Source organism: Rhipicephalus sanguineus, chromosome 8, assembly GCF_013339695.2.
Source record: "Rhipicephalus sanguineus isolate Rsan-2018 chromosome 8, BIME_Rsan_1.4, whole genome shotgun sequence".
Classification (NCBI taxonomy): Eukaryota; Metazoa; Arthropoda; class Arachnida; order Ixodida; family Ixodidae; genus Rhipicephalus; species Rhipicephalus sanguineus.
Window position 1 is genome coordinate 155,783,123 of NC_051183.1, and position 23,678 is coordinate 155,806,800.

The window sequence follows — 23,678 nt, forward strand, 5'->3', positions numbered from 1 at the left end:
GTTGTAAAAAATGATTGTATCGAAAATGCAAGTTCTCCAGTTCTTCAATGTATTTTTATTTTTATTTTCCGGTGTTTCTTGGCCGACATGGTTGAGGAAATTCTAGATAAATATTGTTTCTTTTCCAATAAAATTTCACTTGAGAGTCAGCGCTAGTTCTGTTTGCTTTTTCTCTTTCGTCCATTGTTTTCTGTGCGCGCGGCACTTTACGCATCATGAAGATGTACCAACTCGCTCAAGTTTCTATATGTTTACACCCTCTCTCAAAGCTTGAACTGCTTTGAGATGTTCAACCACATAAATTTACATCAGAGGCAACAGTATAAAGTAATCACAAAGGCACTTTGTCAAAGCCATGCAATAAAAATTTGGACAGAGCATGACAGAGTGGACGGGTAAGAATTAGTGGTGTGCAAACGTTTGAAAACTGCAAATACTGTATAGCGCACCATTCAATTTGGGTCTTTCGTTTGAATAACTCATTGGAATCTCTTTCAAATTGTTTAGCAATACCGCAAAATCTCAATGTCATCAAAAAAAATTCGGCAGATCCCACGTACCGTGGGAGTGGATGTTATGCGAAGCATGCGGAGGGTAGGTGACTGTGGCGTAACATTTTTTTACTGAGCGACACGTTACGAAACGACGCTAAAGATTTGTATAAATTTTATTCGCACACTTATATACGTTGAAGAGCCGAATATGTGTTATATAACCAGTTGTTTACGGTTGGGAAACACTGCCAATGGCAACGTGGGTATACCAACACCAGAAGCGCTAATCTGATATGTAGTGCTTATACGTGCCCCGAGAACGCACGCACGTTTCACGAACCCGTGTGCATGAAGTTCTTGACAGTTCTTGAACAAGGGCATCATCACCGTGATCAGTGAGCACCAGCAGCTGGTCATGACTTGTAATAGGATCCGGTCGTGATCGTGGTGACGAGGGGTCCATGTGTAGTGAAGTATGTGGTATAGTAGAGCTGTTGGAATTCGTGGATGCCTCGGTCATTTCGTCGACAAATTGTCTGTCGACAGAGCCGGCGACATGTCGGAACCTGAAGCCACCCTTCGCGTTGATGAGGTATATATAGGCCGTCGAGGCTGGTAGGCCTGGATAGTGCTACGTAGACCAACATCAGTGGATGGTGTTTGTCGTATTTGTAGACTACCTGGGCGTATGTGGCCTACGTAGCCTAGTCTACAAAGCGGCTGTCAATCAATCTGGCATCATCCTCGGTCAGCATGAGGCCATCGCCCAGCCTCGTAAGAAATGAAGAGGACACTGCGTCGTTCTGGCGGACTAAGTGCACTTTACGGTGCGGTGATGTGGATATCATATGTAACTTTCGTTAATGTATAGCTTGCTGAATCATAGGAATACAAGCGTAATGTTTATTAGACAGCTATAAAAGCGGAGCCAACACTGGAACTACAGACGTTAATTGATATGACGCCTGTATTGTAGGAGTAGACATCGTAGGAGTATCATGTAGTGTTTATTGCTTTCTTGTAAAATTAGATAGCCAGCACCACAGCCACAATTGACGTTTCACCGATATTACGCCTGCGTAGACTGTTTTTCCAAAACCAATTTATAGACCTGGCGTGGCTCAGTGGTAGAATACCTGATTGCCACGCAGAATGCTTGGGTTCGATTCCTGCTGGGATCCTAATTTTCATTCTTTCCATTCGTTGAGTCAACGCCGTCGATGTTGATTTTCCTTAACACTCTAGCATTTAAGTTAACAATGTCTGTTCTCGCCGTTCCTGGGTCGACATAAACTGTCAGTCACCTGTGGCGCATACCCGTACACCGCGGCCCGTGGTAAACGGGCATGTGCCACACGTGTCTAGTGGAAAGGGTTTGACGACGTACGCGACAAGACTTTAACGTTATTCATGTCATGACCCGGCAGTCATATTCGTCAAATCCTCTTACCCTCCCATGCAAATCTTGGTCTACACCAAGTTAAGGAGGCGATCGTGAGAGCACCCAGACGTAGGCGGCTAGATAGATAGATAGATAGATACGTAGATAGAAACGCTCAAAGTGCCAGAGGTTCGCTAAGAAATGCTTCGCATTTAAAAACACAAAATTGATACGAAGGTGTGATAAATGTAATCCAAATGGGCAACGCATAGGGCGAGAACTTGAGGGAGCAAGCTTTGCCAGCTAAACAATAATCACTTATGCTTTCCGAAGACCTCTGTGCATGTGAAGAACCTGTTTATTTGTTCTCGATTCTTTATTTGTGGGTCTTATGCGGAGGTTATAAATACTAAGACGTCAACATTTTTTTAGTTTTACACAAAAAAGCTATTTAGTATTCAGAAAGGGTATCCAAAATTTTAATTGAAATTCTTTTTCTTATCGCACTATTTATTTCGTTTCCTATTTGGTTATTTATAGATGTATCCGCACACCCCGAGTTAAAGAAAAAAGAGGAAACAAAAATACATGTTAAAGCCAGTTCCATGCCTACGAAATCTGAGTAAACAGTGGGGCTGGCAAGCAAGAGCCACCACCTGAGAATGCCGATTCAGTTATTTGTTAATCTTTCATTTTTATTTTTCTTCCTTTCATCTTTTTTTTCTTTCTTTAGCTCTTTCTATATTGCCCTCTGTTCTCCTCCTCACCCTCGTTTTTCTTTCCCACCCCCTTGCTATACTATACTATACAAGGCCATGATATATGCTCTGCTAGTGCGTCTCGATAGCCAAAGTGGTTAGGATGCTTGCCTTCAGGTCTCGACTCGGGAAGAAATTCATAGCAAGGGTCTCGTTCTGGCAGACTTGATGCCTTCATGTGGTATGCGAGGGATTATTGGTCAGCTGCCAGCTCGTAAAAAGATCACCTGCTACGTGACGCCAAAAGGCAGAAAAAAAGTGTTCCACACTCGCCACCATGGCTACGATCGGCACTCACTAACACTCCTAGGTTTAAATACACATATATACTCTATAAAGTGGACGGGGGGATGACCGCCGCCGTTGCTCAGTGGTAGAGCATCGGACGCGTTATTCGAAGGCCGCAGGTTCCGTCCCTACCGGCGGCAGGTTATCTTTTCGTCCACTTTACTTTCTTCACACTTATGTCCCAATTATTACAAATAACATCTCCCACACTTTCCTCGGCATTATTGTCTGTTTGTTCTCATTACTATTAGATGTCATAATGAAGTCTACTGCTGTTCACTGGAAAAAGCTGCATGCATTCGTGTTTGTTGTATACCACCGTTGGTATTATTTCTCAAATACTTAATCAGTTGATGTTTATCACTTGCCCTGTGCAGTGTCTGACACTCTTTCTGACATTTTTTTTTTCATTCCTTGCATTAAATATGAATATCTTTGAGTTCAGGAAAATTTGCACAGCGAAGGCAAGTTTTCTTCCTTCTGGAAAGAAAATAATTCATAGATGTTCCAAGGAAGACGCAGGCTTGATATGATGAGAAGTCATTAAACAAGGAATGTCGGGTGAGAGATTTTCTCAACAAAGGGACTTGTCTTTGTCAGGGTAGCATGCGCTCTACGCGGGCCAATGTTTTTGTGTACTATTACGCTCATAATGAGCTACACCGCGCGGGTATATGGCCAAGCGCACTGTAAGGCTCTACAGTGGCGTCAATCGTGACATGTTTTCGAGTTATCAGGGGAGAGTTTAGCTGTTCCTGTCACTGCGCATCGCCTCCACATGCTTTCACGCTCACCCTCGTTTTGCCCTGTCGTCATATCAGCTTCAAAAATAACTGCCGCCATGGCATGACACCCAAACTTTGAACTTTTTTTTCAGTAAAACTAAATGAATCGCAAAAAGTTACTTCAAATAAAAAGAGCGAGGGTCAAAGCAAGCAATTGGGAGCAATGCGTGCCCACAAGAACAGCCAAAATCTCTCCCGACAACTCGAAAATGTATCACGATCGGCACCACTGTACAATCTTGCAGTACGCTGGGCGACGCGCTCGTGTGGTGTAGCACATACTGAGCGCGGCAGTACATTTTCGTAACATTCCAACATACTGGATAAGGGAGAAGAACAAGGTGGTGCACAGAGAAGGGTAACTGAACTCAGTCCTTAAAGGGGTCCTGCAACACTTTTCCAAGTAATCATCGAATGGCTTCATCAAAAGAGCTTATTGCCTCACGAATCGACCGGCGCAAAAGATTTTAGCATCCGTCAAGTATGGGCGGAGTTACAGAGATTTGTCGCACGCTGTAATTGCCTTCTCTCTTCTGTCGTCCCGACAAGCGCGCTGGAAGCTAACCAGGGAGGGTTGTCATGGGGAAAAGAAGAAACATCATGCGCGCGTCATGACCTTGACCACTTTTTCTATTTTTTTTGAACGCGTCGCTTACTTTCAGTGTGATGGTCAGCGGGCGTGCGGGCACATGGCGGCCATGGTAACTATGCAGCTCATGATGCTCAAATCAGCCAATGGCCGTCAATTTGGGTATGTGGCGTAGTCATTTGGGTAAACTCAAACCTCATTATAACAAAATCACATCTGCCATGAAAATAACTTCGTTATATTTGAAAATTCGTTATAAACGTTTATTTGTAACACTGTATCTATGACGAGACCAATGTTCATTTACTTCGTTTAAACCGATAGTTCGTTATATCCGTGTTCGTTATACGAGGCTTCAGTGTATATGGCATCATTTGTAGAAAGAAGAGGGAACGATTTCTGTCTGACTTTGAGAATAATTTGTAAATTCCAGGCCACGTACGGCGCTCTAATGATTGGCTCGTGTGTTCTCGGGAGCCTCAACTACCGATTGGCAACATTTTCTGACCATGCTGAAGAAATGCTGCGGGGCTCCTATAAAGAACAGCAAAAAAGCTTCAGTGACCATAAAAATGAAAGGAGCAGAAACAAAGGGTGGTTAGGCATTGTGCCGTAAGACTGCACAAAGACGTAATGCTATGCATTACAGAACGGATCGTTTCCTTCACAGCCGCCAAACATGATTTAGAACACAAAAATACTTCCTTAGCCAACTTATTTGCTAAAGAGCCAAGACATGCTCTGCGAAATCCTCTTGAACAACCTGCACAAGTAATGTCTAATACTACCCCACCAAATAGCGTTGTCTACACACAATGCAACTTGTAAATACTACCTTTTGGACGTACACGAGTAGCCAGGGAGCTTCCATGGCACCTATCTTCGATGGCACCTTTCTGTAGTCTTCGAAGGCACCTTTCTGCCTTCGATGGCATCTTTCTGTCTGCATTGCAGCAAATGTTCGCGTAGCATGACCTGGTTAAGCTTTAAATTTTCTGGTTTTCTACCTGACGCTAATAATACATGTTTGCAATTGCAAACAAGCAACAGTCAAGCCTGTTGCACTGGTTTTGTGCCTTCATTGTTAGAATGGTTAATGTTGGTGACTCTGATTTTAGCATATGACAGATTTGCCTGACAGCGTCATGAGGGGTATCCTGATCAATTGCATCATATATGAAGACTGTGTTGTTTGTCAGCACCAATATTCGCCCAGGGGATCTAAATTTCCGGAGCCCTTCACTACGGCGTCTCTCATAATCATATCGTGGTTTCGGGACATTAAACACCAGATATTATTGTTATTATTATTATTATTATTATTATTATTATTATTATTATTATTATTATTATTATTATTATTATTATTATTATTATTATTATTATTATTAGCACCAATATTTGTTACTGTAAGCCATTTGCGGTTTCGAACATGCAAAATTTGATGAAAGGGCCTTTTACTTGAGCAAATTGTAGACGTTGGCCTAGTAGGACATCTTGAAAGCCAACCTGAGTAGGATATTTGTTCTGAATTAAATACTGTGCTACATTGATGACACTATCCGATATGCAGGTGCCCTGTACTAGATTATTTAAATCTTCATCTGAAAGACAATACCGTTTCTAGATATTTAGCATGTCTGCTTTGACCGTCGCAAGGCCTACCTTTTTTTAGTTGATTTGGCAAAAATTTCCGCTTCACAGCTTTAACTTTTTTTGGCCTTCCCCTTCTTGCTTTTACCAAGGGTACCACAAGTTTTGTACTGTAAGGAGGACCGAGCCTACTTTTGGCTGTAGTTTGTGATAACTGAGCTGGTGCAGCTTTTAGGCCCACTGGAGTTAGATTAGTACGAGACGTGGTTAGATTTCTGAAGAAGTCCTCACAAGGTGAAAGTTTTTCCGTTGCCTACTTTTCGCCACAATTAGATAACACGTTAGCCACAGTTTTGCCCTCACGCATTCTGTGACGGCAAGACCCCACAGTCTTGCCCTCACAGAATGCGAGAGAGCTTTGACAACCAGGTCAGCCGGCTATATTCAGCTGGGTATCCTCGCTCGGTCGTTGCAGCAGCGGCTGAATCCCTGCTTCAAAAGATTAAAGGGGAAAAGAAGGAAGCTCAGCGGTTCGAAAAAAGACCAGTAGTTGTCCCGTACGCCCATACGGTTGCACACAACCTTAAAAAGGTGGCCAATAGGTACAAAGTACCTGTTGTGTTTTCTGCGCCAAGGAAACTGTCGGGCCTGTGCCCACAGATTTCAAGAGGAACCGTGCCTGCCCCCTGCGGTAAGAGGCATGCGAGGCCCTACGTCATCTGTGCGACGGGAGCGGTCTACGAAATTCCGCTCACCTGTGCAAGGGTTTACATCGGCCAGACCGGCCGATGCGTAAACGATCGAGCGAGGGAGCATGTTCTTTCGATAAAGAATAATCTTTTGGCACATTTTCCTATGCACTGCAGCGCGTGTGGATGTGAGGCAAGATTTGCCAATATCACTATTTTAGGTAGAAGCAAGGAGGTGATTGAGCGAGAGATGCTAGAAGCATACCTCATCCGAAAGAAAAAAGATACATGTATTAGCGATACGTCGGTGGTACTGCGTTCAGCTGAATTTGATTTTTTTGACAGGTTTCTAAACTAGCACGTGCATTGAGAGTGGGCGATTGTTGGATGGGACGCATGGTGTGTTATTGCGCATGTGTGGCATGGTGTATATATTGCGGTGGATTTGCAAGAATAAAATTAGTTGCGAGTTGACGCTCTTTCCTTTCGCCTACTTTCCTCGGTGGTGTGCGTCGTCGAATTTTCTTGTAACATGCACCAACTAGCCCAACAACAAGTTTTACTAAAATTCTATAAACCTTCTATAAGCATAAGAATACTTCTCTTGTGCAGTGTCAAGCTTCACAGAGGGCGGTGGCTGAATGCTGCTTGTGACCAATGGTGTGGCAGTAGTAGTTGTGTAGCTGTCACTTATGGAATTATCCTTACGCCACCTGTACGGAATGCATGCTTTATCGAAAAGATCTTGCTTAGTAAAGTTGCGCACTGCTAAAATATGTGCACAAGGCAGAGCATACTGATAATAAAGAGCACATGTGCAAGAAGTCAGGCATATTGAAACACTGTACTCCGATATTGGAGAAACTACTACATAAGAATTAGCAGTGGAAGTTACCTGATAACGCACATTTTTAAACTTGTCATACTGCTCAAGCACTTTACTCGTAGCCTCAGAAGTACAGTTACGGGACAAGTCTAGCTGAAATGGGTCATTCAAATCATTTACGTTTTGGTTCAGCTTCACTTCGTTAAGCTTGGAGAATTTTCGAGATAAGGCATCTTTATCAATGTAACCTACCAATGCTTCCGCTGCTTGAACCACATTCATGCTTGAAGCGACATAGTTTTTAATCTTTTGATTGTGACACTCAATGCGATTCTTTGTATTATTACCAAATGTAGGAAGATTTTGCCGATATGCGTGTACCCATATTTTCTTACGTGTTCCAGTTATGCATATAACCCTTGCAGTCACGAATTGTGATGCACTGTCTGCAAATGCATCAAATTTGCATGACATGATTTCAAGGCACTCAGTATTACATTACAAGAAATAAAATGAAGGAATGTGTTGTTTTATGTGAGTTTCGGCAATTAATGTTAATTAGCGTGTAATTAAATTTCTAATTATTCTGCAATAAGTCATCTTCAATCCTTGCATCAAAGGAATCAACTATTAGGCCCAAAATGCATGCACTGTGTTTTTTGGTTGTATGCTTTTTGAGTGAAGAAAAAAAATACTCTTGACGCCGGTCCTGGAACATCGCACGTCGAACGATCGTCGAACATGGTAGTATCTCTAGCAAAGTGATCATCTGCGACAATAAGCAGCATAATGAAGTTAAATAACCACTAGTTTTCAACTCAGGAAGCCTGCACGAATGTACACACAAAGTTTCAGGCCATTTGAAGAAACACGCGGTGCGTGATGCGACTCCGAAGTTGATGTGTTCAATTGTACACACCATGACTGAATGGGATAAGAAGAAATGACATCTGTGCTAGTCATAGCTTGGAGGTTAGCAAGCTTGTCGGTGTAGTCGTGGACAGCGGGGGCATAAACTGAACTTTTTAAGAAAGGAACCAACTCATCACGTTGCTGTCTAACTTTTTCATTTACCTTTTGCTGAAAACAGTGCAACACATGCCATGTACACAACAATATGTTAGAATTGGGAAGAATCCTGCTTAAAATGCGCAGTTCATTGAGATCGTTATCAACCATTACTACTTTGCAAGCAGACACAACAAATGGGTTAAAATCTACAAAATTCGTGAACATAGCCTCCACAATTTCACTCGTCTCATTTCGTAAGAAGGCATAACACACAAGTCTCCCACGACCAGAACCATATCGAGTGACCCTATTTGAATTATTTTTGAGCAAGGTCTCTACCTTTTCTAAAACCATTTCCCCATGAGACGGCTTATTGCGAATAGGAATACAAAGTGTCTGCTTGTAATTGTTAATATTCTTTGTAGTTGACTTGTTGCCTGTTTTCTGCTCAACCATGTTTTTAAATCCTTTGGGCCAATATTACATTTCGCAAAGTCAAAGAATTCTCCTTTCTCCGCATCATTCAGGAGCCTCTGCTGAGGATACAAGTCATGCATTTTGTCATTTTCATGCCATTTTCATGTCATTTTCATGCATTTTGTAATTGTCATTTTCTAGGAGCAAATGGTAGTGCTCTTTGTGTGTGTGTTTTTCCTTTTTTTTCTTTCTGCGCTTGTTTAAATGCAGACCAATATTATTCAATACATACATAGAACTGTATTTTTTTTATGTGCCTCGCTGCTACCTGTACGGGAGTGGGAACTTCGTCAAGCGGATTGTCGCTTTTATTCCCGCCCCCTCCATCATTATTTTTGTACTGATGGCAAATAAACATTATTATTATTATTATTATTATTATTATTATTATTATTATTATTATTATTATTATCTATGGAATGGTTATGCTTAGTATGTATTGTAGTTATCTTGTAGTGCAGAGTAGGTGATTTACACAGGCTTACCGATACTGTCATTTCACAGCCAGTACCACTGTATGCTTGCTTTGGTCGCTTTCCTGTCCGCCTTGACTTTAGTGCACGGCCAAGAATGCAGCTATATGTAACCCTTATATACGCAAAGTCCTTAGATTCCGATGTAAATGGACTTCTATTACTTTTATTTGTCATGACTACATGCTAGCCCTCCCTGCACCACTCATCAAAGCTTTGCTTAAGGGAAGGACAATTATCGGATCTTGCGTTTAAATAAGCTTTGCTGCCACCGCCATGCAGTATATTTACAGAGTTAGTAAGCACATTTCGGTTGGCACCAGTTTCTACACTAGTAGCCTGGGCACCAGGGCTGGCAGGCCTGCAGATGGATGTCAAAGAAGCCTCACAACAGTTGTGCTGCACGAGTACAATGCACCCAGCTTTTCTAGGGTCACCAGCCTCTGCGCCAGGATCGCGCTTAATCCACACCCCATTCTGAATCCATGCTGGTCAATGGCTTTTGCAGACAGAAATCTTGTTCACAATGTCATTTGTGACAGCTTCACAGTGAGTCGTGGAACTAACTGAGCAGTCTTTCAACTGCTTGCTAGAAACACGCTGCACCTTTTCGAAACTATCACGAATGACATTGTGCGAGGCACTAGCGTCTCCTGCAGATTTTCTACCACAAACAGTAAAAGACGCAGACTGAGTCTGTTTCTGGCTTACAACTGCTGTCATAGGTGAAGTGAACTTGAAGGACTTGGCAGCTGTCACAGCAAGAACTTTGCCCTCACTGTCTGCACACAGTTCACAGCTCTGCTCTTGCTTGCGCAGTGCCGCAGCCTTCCGCCGCCTCTTCTTTGACTGCACCAGTTTCCACTCACTGTCGCCATGCTGGCAGACAGCCTGTGGCACAGCTGCTTCTTCAGCACTGGCCTTCTCTTCCCCACAGAAGAGCACACAAGAAGAGCATCCTCACGCTCCTGCGAGGCTCTCCTTATTCTTTTGTCACAAGTGGTGCTTGCGCCTAGACCAGGGATCATTGGCTCAACAGGCCTCCCCTCAGTGTTTCCCATGCTGGGCACACTTGTGCCATGGAAAATGGGGGAAGGCAGGCTGTCCCAGGTCCACCAACCCTTGCTTCCCTTGCAGCATACACAGACACCGCCAACAAGTGTAAAGCCAACACATGGAAGGTTCTGGCCAGTTGGTCGGTGTCGTGTCTCTGCGTGAGAGCACTACCGGTTTTCCAAACAGGTGCTGGTGCAGTGGAGGTTCCACCTGCTGCTTGAGAATAATGAACTGTTGTATGCAAACCAAGTGGAGGAAAATCAGCCTCCGAAATGGTGGGGACGCTCTCCTGCTGAGTCCACCCATTCCATGCCGATGCCTTGGACTCCCTATAGGACTGCTGGATTCGTCTCCTCTCTAGATGGATGGACAAGACATAGGCCTCCCGATGCAGGAAGCCTGCCAGCACTTTGTTGCCAAAGCGTCTGGGGTGGACACCATCCCTGCTCAGGCATCCAGGCCAGTTGTCCACAAGACCATCCAGGAAAGTGAAGCCCCTCTCCAGGCAAAACTGTTTCAGGGCGGCATTCCCATTCCTGTAATTGTCATTGAAACGGCACACATCAGACAACTGTGCTTCTCCTGGGCGGTACTGATACTGCCCGCGAGGAAGAATGGCAGAAAAAGCTACATGCAACATGGGATTGCTTTCAATAATTCCCTGAGCGAGCTCGCGATACTTGTCCATGTACATGTTGACACTGTCAACAGTATTGTTCGTGCCAACATGTACAATGACGACATCGAAACTAGCCAGCTTGTCAGCAATTATCGAATGCAAGTGCTCAATCCTAATTCCCCTGTGCGCGGCAGCGCTAACAGACAAGCCTCGGCGCGATGGGAAATACTGGTCCACGTATTTCGCCATCGAACCGCCAGCGACCAACACACGCGTCATGTTGCGAACACTTTCAATTCAGAATCACACCACGAAAACAAGAAACACACAACTGAATAAATAATCTAAAGCATTGCTGTCAGTTACGCAAATAAACTACGCCATATGCACGAAGAACGTTAGCACGGATGAACAAAGCAAGCGGTCGCGCACAAATACTACAAAATCAGCGGATACACGAAAAAGAAATTATAAAAAATAGGTATTGAAGTGGATATAAACAACGTTAGTAAATATAAAATAGCGATGCAAAGGAACGGTTGCGCTTATCGAAAGCAGATGTTCGAGGCTCGCGATTGTGCAGCAGAACAAGGCGTGTAGACGGGAACATCAGCAGTGCATCAGTGCAGCGGCAGCAAATGCGGGTCACGTGAGGTATACTGGTATACTGAATGTGACATGCTGAACCGGCGACACCGGCGAATTCAAACGACGCGCCAAACCGGACACTTACCTGCTGGTGGCGTATTTTTGTGACGTCACTTCCGTGCGGTGCAGGAGCCACTTCTGTGTGGGACCGGCTCGTGCACCGCGCGGCGTAGCAGTCTCTGCCTTTTTTGGTTGTTGCTGGTTTCAAAATATCGTGTTTGCGATTTTCGTTTTAAACCTCATCTGATCATGCCTGCACGTGCGGTGAATGAAATGCACTGCGCATGTCCTCCAAGAGCCTTTACATTGTGAACGCTTCATGACAATAAACGAAGTTGTGAGTTGGCTTTCTTTCTGCCTCCTCTTTGTTTCTTCTCAATTGCAACCTTGCGGCACGTATTTAAAGTAACGATGCACCAACTAGCCCAAGATATCATACTGCTAAAGATAGTTAAGCCTCTTGTCCTCTGCCATGACTCACAAAGAAGGGTTGCCACTAAGATTCATTGTGACGGAAAAGGACTGTTCGCAGGGTGAGCTTTCAAAGTTGCTTCAAAAGCAACTCAATGTTTTGGATACTGATCTTTTTCTTGCACCTAATTCAAGTTCGGTCATCCAGTACATGTCAGGGCATGAAATAACGGGAGAGTGTTTCTTTGATTTTTTGGTAGATGTAGAATATCTGTTCTACTCTATTCCACAGGATGAACTATTAAAGGAGTACTGACACGAATATTTTCAGTTGTCGTTTTTTGGCGTCAAATGAAAGGTCAAGCCCTCAAGAGCCTAGAAAAAGTAGTGCTAAGCGCGAGTGCGCCCTGAAAAAGTAATTACAGTAGGTTTTTAAAAGCTAGTTTCGGTTCCTACTGTACCCTGACGTCAGAACACGGTATGAGCTTCTCGTCACGTGCTCGCACAATATATAGTGACGTTTCCACGCACAAGCGGCCATTTTGGAAGTTTTCATGACGTACAAACGGCCATCTTTGAAGTTTCGGTACCTAACGTCATCACAACAAGCCAGACTGCTGCGTGAAGTCACCAGAATTTGTACTGTAGCCTGACGTCAAGCTAGTGTCGATGTCAGTAGGTGCGCCATGGAAAAATTGACTTTAATAACAAAATAAAATATCTTATCAGCATTTGCTGAGCTTCACACTTGCTCAGAGCCATCTCTGCATACAGGGGATATGTATGGCAGAGTAAACTCGCCTTCGAAAAAAGGTGTCAGTACCCCTTTAATTGTGGTTAGAGATAGCAATGAGGATTTCGGTCCTGTTGCCTTTCAGAACATTTCGCAGATTTCTATTGACAATTTTCTGGAAATGCTCAGATTTTACCTCTCATCTACACTTGTTAATTTTAACGGTGATGCGTTCGTTCAAATGACGGTGTTTATCTGCTGACGCTTCGCGCCAATTTAAGTGATTTGTTTTTATCCAATTTTGACAAAAAAGTGAACGCTGTGTTGACGAGACTTGTGCTGCAAAAATTTTTAGGTATCTCGATGATTTTATGATTTTTATGATAGGCGTGACTAATGATGCAAATGATGTTGCTGTGAATAGTGTTCTGGAAGCTTTCAATGCAAATTCCTGTGGGCTAAGGTTCACGCATGAGATGCCAGTAGACGGGTGCATGCAATTCCTCGATCTCCGTGTTAGCTTTATTGAATGTTAACTCTGCTGGGCATATTGTCCCCGAAGTAAGAAACCCATCCTCAACTATAATTCAACCCATTCGAAGACAGTCAAAAAGGGAATACAGGTGAATTGCCTTGAAGCCGCCCTGCAGAAAACCTGTGAGCACCAGGCGGCCTGGAGTGTTACGCACCAGGTCAATAGACTGCGAAGCGCCTGGTTCTCTGACGGCACCATAGTGTCTTTAGCGGAAAGCCTCATTTCCGAGGTGAAGCATTCTCGACCAAACACTGGCCTCAGTAAGCAGTGCAGCCAGGTGCGTCCTGTACCGGTGCTGTATCTGGGCATATAGTGTCGCACCATCTCAAAAAGGCAGCACTGAAGTGCGGTGTTTCAGTAGTTTTTACTGCGCCGAAATAACTCCAGGATGTGCCGCAAGGTGAATGTCGCGGAGGGTGTTCGCGCATGTGTAAAAAAAGCATGCCACGCAGTTCTTAGAATGCTCCGTTGTAGTGGTTTACGGGATTTCACTGTCATGCGGTAAGCTCTAGTTGGTCAGAAAGGTCGTTGCTTAAACGACCGTCTGAGGGAACACCGTGCAGCTGTCAGTGCTGTCGAGGCTGCTGGAGATCTCGCGGACCATTGCCGAAAATGTATGTGTACAGTGCAGTTGTAACTGCACCCGTGTGTTCAGGCGGTTGAGAGGGCAACCAGACAGAAATTTTCGAGGCTTTTTGCATTAGAAAAGCGGATGATCGGCGTGTGAGTGCACCGTCGCTGGCTCTCAGTCATAAAGAATGCATATACTTAGAAAGAAATCTGCGCACGAAACCGTTTGGCTAGGTGTGGCACGTGTGGGTTGCGTAAGCATGGGAATGTTAAAATTAGTGACGTTTTGACACAGATGTCAGTATTGCTCGTAACATTTGGCTGAGAGTAAAAAGCCCGGCATAGGTGCAATTCGCTGACTGCTTCACATGCAATTGATTACCACATTGTGTGGGGTCTGGTGGATTTTCTTATGCAACATGTGCTGCATCATATTACACTTAGGGATGCCAAAAAGTGAAGCAGAATCTTACCCAGTCCTACTTTCTTTTTGACGTGCATTTCTGCAATAGAAGTGTAAGGCAGGTTGGCCATCAAGCGTTGCAATACCCCTTCTTTGGGATGGGGGACAGCAGGTTCCTGGAACTACATTTAATTTTTTAACGTGACCTGCAACAACTGACAATGCATGTTTGTCAAGTATTTTTTTGGAAGGTAGGACAGCTATGAAAGCAGCAAATTAGATTTCAAAGTGAAACTTCACTACAACAAATGCATGAAAGAATAATTATTAAAAAATACTTTACTGTGTACGCCCATTTCGTCTTGTTCTACATGGCAGTACGTTAACTTGACATTTCAATTTAGTGATTTTGGCCATACTGAAGCTCTTGTCTGCAGAAGTTCTCCGAGTGCCAACATTTGAACCAACCTTAGGGCAGCAGGGCAGTGCAGTCACGGTTGTGGGGCATACTTCTGCTTAACTGTATATTTTGCATTGTGCCCCCAGGACTGCGGCAAGTCTGTTGATGACAGCAGAGTCAACCGCTTTGTTTGCTTTATGTGGAGCAAGACTGCAATGCAGTACTTGCACTTATGGGACGCCCTGAAAAAACAGGAATTATCTATTCAGTACAAAAAGTAAAAAAAGAAACACTCGTGCATACTACATGATCCACATTCCACATTAAATTTAGGTTTATACAGAGAGAGAAGTTTGTGAATCTTGAAAGAGGCTTCTTTTCAGCGAGCACTAATATTCTCTTCAAATCTTGCAAATGCCTCACTCTGAGAAATTTTGAACACCTGTGGACAGTATTATAAATCCGTGAAGCTAGCCATTAAATCCATGCATTTACAGCAGTAGTAAACTGGGTTCCCGCTTGCTGCGTCAGGCGACCACTTAACGAATGTTAGGTACATTCGTCGTAGGTCACTAAGTTTGCGCTGCTCAATTGTTATGCTGAGGCTGCAGAACTAACGTATCAAAAATCTGCGAGTGCCACTCAAACTTTTATTTTTGTCATAATCTTTTTTTTTTTTCGCAGACTGATAAGCTAATTGTCCCCGCCCCGCACCAATGGAACGGCGTGGTGGCAATACATTTGCGAGCAGTACAAGTGTTTGGAGAGAACCTCGGCGTTGTGATAAGTGGCGGTGAAAAGTAACATAGAAATGAGCGGCACAGATGAATATTTCGGAGTAAGGATTGCCTTGATAACGCCGTGCTTTTCAGCAATCTCTTCACAGAGGCGAGGAATCGTGACGTTTGCTGGACGCCACTTACGCGCACTAGTTAACGCACGTGTTGTACAACACTCGTCTTACCAGGCGGGACAGGTGCAGTTTAGTTCCTCGATCGTTGCTTCACCCTGAAGCTTTAGTTCCACTCTTTGTTGGTCGTTGTGAAGTCCCGATGCTTGCAAGACGTACGCAATAATATGTGTGGGTCCGCCGGATCGGCATGTAGCCGCTACTGCGCTGCATTCTATCACATGTCCGGCTTCTAAAACTAAGTCACCTTCAACGAGGCATCTTGAGCCTTCTCTGATATGGTCCAGGATTGCGCTCATATGCAAGGGAACTGCGAAGCATCAAAACAATGACATTAGCTTGCTCCACCCGGTAAGCAGCGACCACCAATCTCGGTACGTAAGCGATAACCGCGGTCGGAATAAAAAGCGCTTTATCGTCCAACGATCGCTGATTGTTTCGATTTTCTTCTTAATACCTGCGAACGAGTAGTGACAAGACAACTGCTTACCCTCAAACAAGCTGTCCTCTTCGCTTTCCGTGGTGCTCTCTGCAGTCCACGTGCGTAGGCAATGTGCACTAGCTGACGACGCGGCCTTGTATCCACACTAGGCGTGGTTCGCCCTTCCGCCGCTAGGCGCCGACTGTGTTCGCGCTTGGGGCGAATATGTGGCCACTTTCATTTCATGGCCAGATTACACCTTGACTGCAAACACGCGAGATGAATAATGTATTCTATGAGTGCGGCCACGGCTGCACGGTGAATTGAATTTAGCTTGTGCGCCAACTTCGCGCATACTTCTGCGAGGCTGATATATGCCACACATTTGCACAGGCTGCTCTTCAGGCCCTTAACTGACCGAGGCAGGTTTTCCCTAAAGATAGCTTTAAAGAAATTATGGGAGGATCGCATATTGGCGAAAAGCCTGAAGAGTGGAGCTGGGTGGCCTCTTCCCTGTTTCTATCTTGCTCTCTGTTTTTTCTCTCTTTTTCGTGTCTGTTTCAATGTTTTTATGTCTTTATTTTCTTTCTTTCTCTCTGTTCTTTCTCTCTCTCTCGCTCTCTTTCACGTGCTCCACGTCACCGAGGAGAGCAGAGTGCTGTACTCGGTTGTGGGGATTGCCCAATTCCTGTGGATCATACCCACTTGAGCTGTTTTACACGGCAGAGCACAAGTTAGCGATAGCGTAAACAGCTTTTCTGTTAAAAGCACTTAGATCCACTGTGACATGATATTCGCCGAATAATCATTATTTTTGCTTGTTTTAAACTGAGTCGGATTTGGAAGAACAAGAATTCATGATTGGCAAAAAATCCTTACAATCTTTGCAGTCGTACCTTAATATAGGCCAATACTAAGTCTCAGGAGCCCTGATCATGAGAAGGAAACGTACAAAATAAAAACGGGCTAGGGGGAATTCATAAGGGGACGTCAAGGAATTGAAAAATTACAGCCCGATCAGCTTACTGTCCGTTGTCTACGAGCTATTTGCAAAGATAATAGCTAATAGAATTGAGACCACCTTAGTATTCAATGAACCGGGAGACCAAGAAGGTTTTCGTACAGGCTACTCAACAATAGACCATATTCACACTATCAATCAGGTGGTTGAGAAATGCACAAAATATAAATATAAGGCACATATACTCCAAAATTTCTAATTGGTATTGGTTGAAATGGTGCAGTAACGTTTCTGTCATAAGCTTATGTAGGACAGGCCACTGATGCTTTCATAACTGTCGTTTCAGGTCTATTTTCCTTATTAGAGCCAGGCGACGTTGTCCTTGCAGATAATGACTTTCCTGGTGTGCTTGTTGACATGGCAGGAGCAAATGGTGTGCTAATAATGCCCCCATTTTCTACCGGAGCAAACTTCACGCGAGAGGAAATGGCTGAAACTTACATATGGCAAGTGTTCGTATCCACGTAGAGCGGATGATTGAGCGGTTAAAAATTTTCAACATTCTCAACAGCAGACTTCCAGTCGAGCTACATGACCACATTGATCAAATCATGCATGTTACCTGTGTCCTAGCAAACTTGCAAAGTAGGATTTTCAAATGTACTTGACTATGTGTTCATTGTTACTTTTTGTCCAGTGTTCAGCCTCTGGCTTTAATATACACTTTCAGTATGAACATCAAGTGGTGCAGGTTTTATACCACGCATTATATTCCAGCTTTGTTCCAGCTTGCCTTGATCACTTACCTCTCACAAGAGTTCACATATTGTTGTAATGATTAATGCCTAGCGATGCCGCCATTTTATTATGCGTGTTAGCGGTATCGTGGCACAACTGGGAAATAGTTTCAAACTATGTGTATATTTCATAACATGTACACAAAGATGCGAATTGTGTTGTATAAATAAACGTCTTCATAACACATTGCCTCGCTTATTGCACGCGATAAAACCCACACACATGGTCATTATGATTTATCACTGATGATGCCAACAGGAAATCATTTAAGTAACGTTTTATTGTCATTGAGTACAAGAAACATGATTGCACTTGAAAAATATGCACCTGAAAAAAAAAAAAAAGGTTCAGGGAATGAAGTACAACGGTGTGAAATCTTATTGCTCCATACATGCTAAATTTGGCAACATGTGAATAAAATAAAACTCCTGCAACCTAGGAAAAGCTTTCCTCAAAAACTCACCACAGCGGTTCACGACAATGACAAGTTGCTCCTTAGGCGTATATACTAAGAATTTGCACACTTTGAGACCAAGCACATAGAGAGCCACTTGCACTTGCGTGTAATACTCGTGTGATGTCTTAAGGTGACATGCTCCATCTGACAGTGTAAGATATGGAAGACCTTTTTCCTGGAGGAGCTTCTTTTGCCTCTCCTTTTTGGACTAGGGGCATTTTATCTCAAGCAGCTGGGTGTCTGTGCTACAACACTCAATAACCCCACCAGGGCTGCATCCTAGCCCTGGCTGGCTGTCTTTCACAAGGAATCCAATTTCATGAACCTTAACACTTTCATGATACGAAAACCATGCTCGTTCTGCCGGCTCTAGCTTGATGCCGCACGTCATGGCAGCTGTAGTAACGCGTTTTTGCTCTAGTATCTTTTCCGCGAGGTCTTCTATGGGCCCTCGGCAGCGCAGGATCCTGTGGGCACGTGTGGATGTTATCCGGCAGGCTCTGACAAAGCAATGAAACATTGCAGGCTAGTGCATTCACTTGTAAGCGAGCCTCTACTGTTTTCCTTTTTTTGGTTTCTCTTGCAAAACATTCTCAGATGGATTGTTTAACCAACCTTGTCTTGTGCCAAGCTGTTGTACGCTGTGTCTTGCATGTTACCACAGAATTCACCTGTGCATTGTAGTACGAATCCACCGCAGCACTGAGTTTCCTGCTGCGCTCTGCGGAATTTCGAAATGCTATGGGTTCCTTTTGCCATTTGTAAGGCTATCTAGAGGTGGCTGCAAAATGGAAAAGCACAAGCGATTCTAATTAATCGCTATCTTTGGAGAGACACAGGTAGATCTTACTGGCTCTAAATCGTGTTGCTCCTCACGCTTCCTTTTTGCCCTTAATAATTGCACCATATGACAATTGTCGCATTTTTCCATAATATACATAGAAGGAAGACTGGCTGGCATATCGTCTAGAGAAAAGTAAGAAAATGTTTATCATATAATGCCAAGGCTTTAAACATTGTGGTGCGCTCTGATTAAGCAAGTGCTATGTAACTTCATAACAATGTCGGATTAGCGCAAATAAATACGGACACACACACACAAAACAAGGCAAACAAGGACAGGCGCTCATGCCGATATGTATGTGACTTACCGTCTTTCCGTAGACTCAGGCTTTTTCCTTTGGGGTACACTTTTTTACTTGGTCCTCCCCAGTTCTGGGTGCTGCTGGTACACGGCTATGTGTGCTCTACGTCCACGGCGTACGCCAATGCAGCGGCATGTTTGCAATAGACCTTTCCAGAAATCGCAGCGCCGCGCCTTCCCCTGGTGGATCGGCGGTGGGGCATTATGGGAGAGCGGAGCGCCGGGCCGGCGGAACAGACGCTTTCCCGCGTACGCCTGCTTTCGTCGCGCGTCGTGAGTTGTTTTGGTGGGTGTCATGTTCGCGTCATGTGCTGCTATAGTGAAAGAACGGCTGCTTCTTGACTCTCCGACTTTCGTGCACGCACCTTAGACTGTGTTGTTTGTCACAAATAGCCGGAACCATCACCGAACATGCCAAAGAAGAAGGAAGGCGGCGGACAAACGTGCTGTGTTCCTGGATGTGCTAACAACACGCGGAAGACACCGTACGTTTCGTTTCATTGCTTTCCGAAGGACAATGCGCTTAGAAAAGAATGGATTAGGAGAATTAAACGCCGAGGCACCGCAGGGCGGTTTTCTTTGTGGCAGCCGTCGAAGCACCACAAGATATGCGGAGCTCATTTTAATCGGACAGGACGGAAACAGTACATGGATCGCTATCCTACTATCTTTCCTCATCGAATGTACGCGGAAAGATGACTGCCCGTAAAAGCCGGTAAGTGCGCATCAACTAATCTCTAGAAGACGAAAATTATTTAGCCAAGCGAAACGTAGCACACGCGAGAGACACACAAGTCTATCTCGTGTGCTGCGTTTGCTTGCGCTAAATAATTTTCGTCAGTATGCACCAACTAGGCCTCAGAAAGTCCTATTAATCTCTAGAACTGTAATAAATCTCTTGCATTTTCCTTTCAGCATCTGCCAAACGTCGAAAAAGAGCGCGCAGTGGAGGAGCTACCAACATCATTTTAGAGGAGGAACAGGACATAGGCAGCATGGTCGAAATCTGGAACACGCAAGGTATACAGTACTAGCGCTCCTTACGGCCTAGTAACATCACTCGTAGTGCTCTCTTACTGCAGGGGTAGTGTGAGGACAGGAGCAATTAAGAATGGAAGGCGTTGCTTTCACAGATATCCTCCCACGTCTCATTGTGAAAGCTTTCAGCACCAAACGTGGTTCACCTGATGATGATCTTTTGCATCACTCGTGTTGACGCCACTGACATGGGGCGCCGACGGTCAATTTCCACATTTGAAAAGATTAAGGCTTTTGCACCTAAATGAGCCACAGATATCGTGTCTCTGTGTTGTACAAATATTAATTCATATAGTGAAAAATGTCTTTTAAATAGTACGCAAGTTGCCCACAATAACGAGATAAAAGGTGTCATTAAAACTTTCACGTGCCAAATTAGCATGGCATGTAGAGAAATCTAGTGCAAGTTTTGAATTTATTTTAATTCAGCGTATTTGTTATTTAGATGACATGCAATAGTTTTGAAAACCACTCCAAAAAGTTTTTTTGTTTACAGAGGACTCATCAACTTGTGCTCTGCCATGCTCGTCGGCTGCCCTTCCTACAAGTAGCGGATCACCTGAGCGCCTTGTAGTCATGGGTGCAGAGCCACAGCATGAGAAAGGTAAATTTTAATGTAGCACATAATCTATGGGTTTTCCTTCAATAATAGCACAGAGTGATTTTGAAGTTTGATATATGAAGACCACATGAAGGAGTGTTTTTTTTGCATTGTGAGGCAAGTGTCCAAGTACCAACCACAATTTAAACTACGTAGTGTTGGTTTGATCAGACCCACTATCAATGGTCTCCATTATTCTATGTAGCACTGACCATAGGTCGGCTAAAAAATTGAAGCTCAGTCGGACTCACTCAAGAAACGATTTTGCTCTGAGGGCTCCCTCGGACTCAGACTCACTAAACTTTTTCTCAGCTGTACTCACTCGGACTCAAACTCATAAACATTGCTCAGCCAGACTCACGGCTTGACCAGCGCCTGAGTGAGTTGACTCATGAGTCCATTAGCGTATAATTAGCCTTTTCTATCATGGTGTCAAAGCTCTTTTAACGCCAATATCCATATATAATCACTGCTCCGCGACATGCCTTCTGATCTTGTACCTTCGAATACGAGTTATCAGTGGTTTTACTCCATTAAAGACATTTCTGATAAGATACGCAGCTAAAATTAAGTGTTCTTACAAAAACAATTCCCGTCGAAGAGTTTTTCAGGAAGGTCAGTGCACCTCTCTCCCCCCCCACCTCCCGTCTCCCAAACTCACGCCTCTGATCAATAAATATTGAGGTGGCGCATGAACGCTAGTGTGTTCAGATATGTGCGATTACATTTGCGTATAAGTGTAAGCTGATTTAAGGCTGAAATCGATGCTGAAGGTAAGTATGTAGGACCATAGGTCGGCAGTCAAAGGCAGAGCTCACTCAGACTAACTCAAGAAATATAGTCTGAACTTTGGGCTCACTCGGACTCAGACTCACCAAGTTAATCCTCAACTTGACTCACTCGGACTCAGGTTCACTAAAATTTTCCTCCACTGGGCTCACTCGGACTCGATCTCACCAAAGTATTACTCACCCGGATTTACCCAAACTCACTCACAGCCCTATCTGAGTCTGAGTGAGTCGATTCATGAGTGAGTTTGCCGATCCATGACACCGACGAATATTGGCTTTTGTGCACTGGAGGTAGAGTTTGCAGCGCTTTGCTGAATAATGATTCTTTGTTGGTCGTCCTACATACTCACATTTTCTATCTCTTGAAATAGATTTCAGTCTTGATGCGAACTCCAGTAAACATGCAACGCTCAATCTTGAGGTACCTGCATACACTGTTTTATACTTTCCATAATGAGGTGTTGCACTAGATATTCCATGCGGTACTTTCGCCTGCCAACCCTAACAGTTACACTATTGGTATTGCATATAACGGGTTGTTTTGTGCATTGCTGCTCATATCCCTGTGTGCATATGCTTACCCATATTGGTGCATTTCTTCATATTCAGAGTGGGACCACAAATACGCCGTCGGGCCACTATCTGAGGCTGCTGTTCTCTACAAGGCAAGAGTCGAAATACTGCTTACTACCTGCAGAGAGCTTCAGGAGAAAAATGACAAGCTTCAGAAGGAAAACAGCCACCTTGCAGCTAATTTAACAGAGTTGGAATAGCAGGCTTCACAATGAAAAGCTGCAGCGGGCACAAGAAAAAGTGAGCACTACCAAAGGAACCACAAGTTTTGAAGAAGTATTTAAGGATGAAAGATGGCTGCAGTTTTATACTGGTTTCACTTCACTGCAACGATTTGAGTTCTTTGTGCAGTTTATAGAAGCTAAGCATGCAGTAACAAAGACATCAAATAATGGTCGACGAACCCTCCTCAGTGTCAGATGAACAGCTTCTTCTCAGTCTATGCAGACTTCGAGTAGGATTGCTAGAGGAAGATTTGGCATACCGCTTTGGTGTAAGCTCATCTACTATAGTAATCTGTTTTCATATTGGGTAGATTTTCTGCATGACATTCTTGTTCAGATTACAATCTGGCCGTCAATCACGTCAAACAGTGTCCATTAACATGCCACATCCTACAAGGCACGTACACGTCAACGAGGGTGATACTTGATTGCACAGAACTGTTTATTGAAGCTCCTTCCGATTATAGTGTCCAAGGTGACACATTTAGCACCTACAAAGCCACAACTCTGCCAAGGGACTGATTGGAATTGCACCAAATGGTTTCATTTCAATGTTTTCCGACTTATCACCAGGTCGCATATCTGACAGAGAATAACACGGCAAAGTGGATTGTATAACCTTCTGGAGCCCGGTGATAGCGTTATGGCAGACAGGGGAATTTCTCATCAGACAAGATCTAGAAGAACTTAGAGTATCGTTGAACATACCACCCATGATGAATGGTAGGAAACAGAAAACAAGAAGCATTGCAAACCTCAGGATCCATGTGGAACGTGTAATCCGAGAGGTAAAGAGGTACAGGATACTTCACCGGCGTTTTCGTAATGCCATGGCATGCAAGCTTAATAAAATTTGGAAGATTTGCTGCTATCTAAACCATTTCACTCATGAGCCTTTGCTTGATCGTCAGTGGCAGTGTGGTACGGGAATGAGGTGCACACTAGTTGCACTACATTTTAATGCCAGCGGACATAAACAGACAATCTTAAATATCTAATAATAATAATTTCTGGTAGTACA

General features: G+C 43.9%; 1 protein-coding gene across 1 annotated transcript in view; it reads right to left on the reverse strand.

Annotated features, from left to right (window-relative positions):
- Positions 1 to 7,139: 7,139 nt before the first annotated feature.
- LOC125759511 (uncharacterized) overlaps positions 7,140 to 23,678 on the reverse strand; it is a 29,561-nt gene continuing 13,022 nt past the window's right edge. Inside the window, exons 3-5 of the mRNA XM_049418373.1 lie at positions 10,667 to 10,956; positions 10,144 to 10,290; positions 7,140 to 7,849 (exon numbers count right to left, since the gene is read on the reverse strand). Of these exons, the coding sequence (XP_049274330.1) occupies positions 7,140 to 7,849; positions 10,144 to 10,290; positions 10,667 to 10,956 (1,147 nt within the window). The remainder of the gene's footprint in view (positions 7,850 to 10,143; positions 10,291 to 10,666; positions 10,957 to 23,678) is intronic.